This window comes from Myotis davidii, unplaced genomic scaffold (assembly GCF_000327345.1).
Source record: "Myotis davidii unplaced genomic scaffold, ASM32734v1 scaffold46, whole genome shotgun sequence".
NCBI lineage: Eukaryota > Metazoa > Chordata > Mammalia > Chiroptera > Vespertilionidae > Myotis > Myotis davidii.
In genome coordinates, this window is record NW_006383006.1 from 3930899 (window position 1) to 3936099 (window position 5201).

Consider the following 5201-nt stretch of genomic DNA (forward strand, 5'->3'; position numbering starts at 1 on the left):
TCTGAGGGCACTGGAGACACCCTTATGGGGCAGGACTTGCTTCAGTGGGGCTTTGGTGCTCACTGAGTCTGCCTCTTGAGTGTGTCATTTATGGATGTGAGGAGTTGAAATCTGGTATCTGAACACTGGGTACACTGGCTCTTGTATCTCTAAGGAGGTGCAAAGTCAACCACTGTGAGTCCACTCAGCAGGAGCTACAGCGAGATCTTCAGATTTCTCCTCTTTGTTTGGGGTTTGGAAGTTTTGGAGCTCTCTGACCCAGCTGCAGTTTGTTAGGTTAGCCTGCAAAAGGGCAGGCAATTCATTTGTGCTGCTGCACACAGCTTAGGTGGGGTTGTAAATTGGGTGGGGCAGGGTCTCAGGGAATCACCAGGGTGGAGCAAACAGCGATGGCTGTCAGTCAGCCATCTCTGCATCTCCGGATCTCCACATCTCGCCCCCGCTCCCCACAGTAACAATGATCCCTGCAAGCAGCTCTGCAAGAAAGCCACCCTTGCTTTCCGACCTGATGCCAGACAGTCCAGTTTCTCCCCGTAGGAGTCTGGGTCCCCAGAGTCTCGCTGGAAACTGGAGTTCAGAGCAGTCAGGAGCTTGTATCTCCCTTCCAACTGAAAAAAAAACAGTGCACCCAGTTGCCAGCCTGTTTCACGCGCCTCCGTACCTCTGCTCTTGGTGCCTCTGCACCTCCAACCCAGTCTCAATGCACTTTTTTCTTTCGTTCTAGTTGTAGAACTTCCACTTGGCCAGCTTTCCCATGGTTCTGGATAATAGCCATTTTGTCTTTTAGTCGTAGTTTTAATGTGGTTGTGGAGGGCAGTATATACCTTATGCCACCATCTTGGTTCTCCTCAGCTATTATTTTTATAATTATAATTATTACTAGAGACCTGGTACATGAATTTGTGCACTGGTGGGGTCCCTTGGCCTGGCCAGTGATTGAGGCCTATGGGGGTGGGGGCAGCAGGTCAGAGGGAGGGGCCATGGGAGGTTGGCCAGCCAAGAAGAGGAGGGGCCATGGGAGGTTGGCTGTGGGAGCACTCTGACCACCAGGGGGCAGCTCCTGCATTGAGCATCTGCCCCTGGTGATCAGTCTGCACCATAGCAACTGGTCAGCAGGTCATTCTGGTCATTCTGGTCCTTCGGTTGTAATGGTCGCTTAGGCTTTTATGTATATAGATCATTTTAATAATTATAAATATTGTAATTATTTTAATATTACCAGGGAAGGACTATGTCTGTCTGGATCACTGTTTAGCTACTCAGTAAGCGTTTGTTGAGTGAATGAATGAATGAATATTTCCCTCCAGAGCTCCAAAAGCAAAGACTGGAACTCAGACGTCTCAGCAGGGCACCTCACTATGCCTCTGAAGTCCTTGACTATGGGGAAGGAGATGATCATTGATGTTCCTGCTACAAATGTAAGTGGCCTCAACTGGATGGGAAGTGCCAGTGGGAATAAAGATGGGGGAGCCCACGGCCCGCAGTGGATACTCACATTCCCTGCAGAGCCTTGGACATTCTGAGCAAAGTCTCTTGCTTTGATTTCAGGCCCCAGGAGTGAGGCTACAGCTCAAGGCTGAGGGCTGGTAAGGGACATTGATATCTGTTGGGGACAGTCAGGGGTGGTCATGGGGCAGGGGAGTGCTGTGGAAAGACTGATCCTTGGGGGTTTGGAGGAGGGATATTATTTGGCAGCTATTGTGGGCTTGGCCAACCAGTGGCTGAGCTCTGCAGGTGCCCCCTGACCCTTGGACCCTCTGCTGCCCCAGCCCTAAGGAGCTGGCCGTGCGCTTGGGCTTCGACCTATGTGTGGAGGAGAAAGATTTTCTGAGCAGAAGGAAGCAGGTGGTGGCCAAAGCCCTGAAGAAGGCCTTGCAGTTGGACAGAGACCTACAGGAAGATGAGGTTTGGGGGATACATAGGGGTGGGGGTGCAGATACCTTGGACCAGCCTTAAGGGAGTACCTGATTCCTATGCCCTCTCCAGACACTCCAGACAGCAGAGACTGGGGAGTGAGCATGTGGGAGGAGATATGGAGCATGAGTGAGCTCTGGGGTTCTCGCTCCCTTTGGAGCTGTGTCCAGGGCTGAGAGCAGTCACTTCTTGGGGAGGGGCTGGGTGATAGCTCTAATTCTGACTGCACCAGGCCCTGACCCCGTCCTGATCAGGTCCCTTCTCTGGAGGCAGGAGGCAGCTCTATCCCTGTCTTTGTTAAGCCAGCCTGTGTCTTTGTGTGGTCCAGGTCCCCATCGTGGGGATCATGGCCACAGGAGGAGGTGTCCGGGCCATGACCTCTCTCTATGGCCACTTGTTGGCTCTGAAAAAGCTGGGACTCCTGGACTGTGTGACGTACTTCAGCGGCATCTCGGGAGCTACATGGTGAGGGCCCTGGGGACTGGAGAATCAGAGATGACCAGGCCCCAGAGGGGAGTATATGGGGAAACCAAGTAGTTGTAAGCAGTATGGTCTGATGGGTGCCAAGTGGCTGTCTCAAAAGGGAGGAAACAAAAATTACAGCAGTCCTCCATGAGGGAGGCATAACAGGATTTCCACTCCAAGCTTCTGAAGAGGTCTAAGGCAGCTGATTCAGAAGGAGCTGGGTTTGAGTCTCCACAACACCACTTACTGGCTGGGTAATCTTAACCAACTTATTTCCTCTGATTCTCGTTGACTCATCTCCAAAATAGGGGTAATAATAGCACATCCTCCATAGGATTAGAATGGGACAGCCCAAGAAAAGCACTTAACATGTCTGACGCGTTCCAGGAACTCCAAATTGATAGCTCTTTTTTCTTTAATTGTTATTACCTCATTTAATATTCAAAACACTCTCTAGGGCCAGTTTTCTGATTGTCCCTATGGTATAGATGAGGAAATTGAGGTCAAGAGGTGCTATTTTACCTAAAGACAAAATTGTCTCCCTACACACCAGCCTGCCTATAATGAAATGGAACTTTTCGCTGTTAGAGATGCATTCCTTTGAATCTTATTGAAATGTGGCTTTAAAGAAGTGAAAGAGGATATTCACCTCAGAAGAGGTTAGGTGACAGCCGTTGACAGGCAGTCTCAGAGGGCTTTGGGAGAGACCTCTGAAGATGGAGATAGGGCCTGGAGCTGTGCTGTATGTTACAGTAGCTGTAGCCACGTGCAGTTATTGACCACTTGAAATGTGCTTAGTCCAAATTGAGTTGTTATAACATACACAGTGAATTTTGAAGACTAAGTTTAGAAAAATATAAATTTATCTTAAATGTTTATATTATTACATATTGAAAACGATAATTTAAATGAAATATATTATTAAAATTAATTTTTACCGATCTTTTTAAAAGTGTAGTTACTAGGAATTTTTAATTACATACGTGGCTCACATTATATTTATATTGAACAGCCCTGACCTAGGAGGAGGGAAAGCCCTGAAGCATTTTCCAGAAAGGCAGAGCTTTGGTGGCAGGAACAAAATGTTGGGAGAAATCTCGAGGGTTGGAAGAGGGAGTTGCAGCAATCGGTGCTGGGCCTCATCATCCTATTGTACTGTCCCTTTGTTCTCCCAGGACAATGGCCCAGCTATATGGGGACCCTGAGTGGTCACAGAAGGACCTCGAGGGGCCCATCCGATATGCCCGGGAGCACCTGGCCCAGAGCAAGCTGGAAGCCTTCTCCTCAGATCGACTGGCAAGCTACTTCCAGGAGCTGGAGCTGCGAGTGGAGGAGGGGCGCCCCACAACCTTTGTGGACCTGTGGGCTCTCGTGCTGGAGTCCATGCTGCACAACCAGGTAGGGCATCTGTGCATGCGGGGTGGAGCATGAGTGCAATGGGCAAGGCTGTGGCAACCCCGCAGCTAGCTGACGCGCAAGCGCATGTCTGCAGGGTACGCGTCCTGGACCCTTGGTTAAAGAATGTGGAAACCACTGTGTTTCAGTGTCTGCCCAACTTTGGGATGCTGCCTTTATGAGTCAGGCTATTTTGTAGGATATTAATCCTTTACTAAGTCTAATAGATTTTGATGCATAATCTTAATGTAATCCAATGTATTATTCTTTTTCTTAATGGTTTATGCTCTTTGGGTCTTCTTAAGAAATCTTTCTCTATCCTGAAGTTATAAAATATTGTCCTATATATTCTTATAAAAGTTTTAAAGATTTTTCTTTTACAATTAGGACTTGAATCTGCCCAGAGTTTATCTTCAGGTATTATGTGAATAGGAATCCAGTTTTTTCTTCCTCATATAGATAGCAAACTTTTCAGTATCATTTATTGGATTTTTCCCTCCACTGATCAGCCTTGCTGCTCTGTCATGTGTCAGCTTTCATATATTCACAGGGCTCTTCCTGAGCTCTCTGTTCCGTTCTGATGAGACTGATTCTCGATCCTGTGCCAATATCACACTGGCTTAGTTCCTCTGCCTTTGTAATACATCTTGGTATCTGACAGGGCAAATGTATCTCTATCTGTCACCTTGGTTCTTCTCAGAATGATGTTGGCTACTTTTGGCCCTCTGCTCTTCTGTATACATAACAGAATCAGCTACTCAAATTTCATGATAAATGGGATTTTCATTGAAATGGCATTGAATTTATAAAACCAACATAGTTACTTGAAATATTTTTATTTTATTAATATATCCTTGTATTCTTTCATCTACTGTTTAAATTCATGTTCATTTTTGAGGTTGTTTGCTTTATTAATGGATTTTTCTGCCTAGTGGCACCAATTATTTTTTTTGCCACATTTTTTAAAAATTTTTATTTTATTGTTTTATTGCTTAAAGTATTACAAAGAGTATTACATATGTCTCCTTTTTTTCCTGCCCTTGACAATCCCCTGGCCTCCCCTACCCCCCAGTGTCTCATGTCCATTGGTTATGCTTATATGCATGCATACAAGTCCTTTGGTTGATCTCTTACCCCCTCCCTCCTGCCCCCCAACCCTCCCCGGCCTTCCAGCTGCAGTGTGATAATCTGTTGGAGGCAACTCTGCCTCTGTATCTATTTTTGTTCATAAGTTTATAATGGTCTCTATTATCCATGAGTGAGTGAGATCATGTGGTGTTTTTTTCATTGACTGGCTTATTTCACTTAGCATAATGCTCTCCAATTCCATCCATGCTGTTGCAAATGGTAAGAATTCCTTCTTTTTTACTGTAGCATAGTATTCCATTGTGTAAATGTACCACAGGTTTTTAATCCACTCCTCTGCT

The 5201-nt window shown here is 46.4% G+C and overlaps 1 protein-coding gene across 1 annotated transcript in view; it reads left to right on the forward strand.

Moving 5' to 3' along the window:
* Positions 1-5201, forward strand: part of PLA2G4D (phospholipase A2 group IVD) — a 25376-nt gene that overhangs the window by 11139 nt on the left and 9036 nt on the right. The window contains 5 exon segments of the mRNA XM_006778151.1: positions 1308-1418; positions 1549-1586; positions 1770-1905; positions 2243-2379; positions 3555-3777. Of these exon segments, the coding sequence (XP_006778214.1) occupies positions 1308-1418; positions 1549-1586; positions 1770-1905; positions 2243-2379; positions 3555-3777 (645 nt within the window).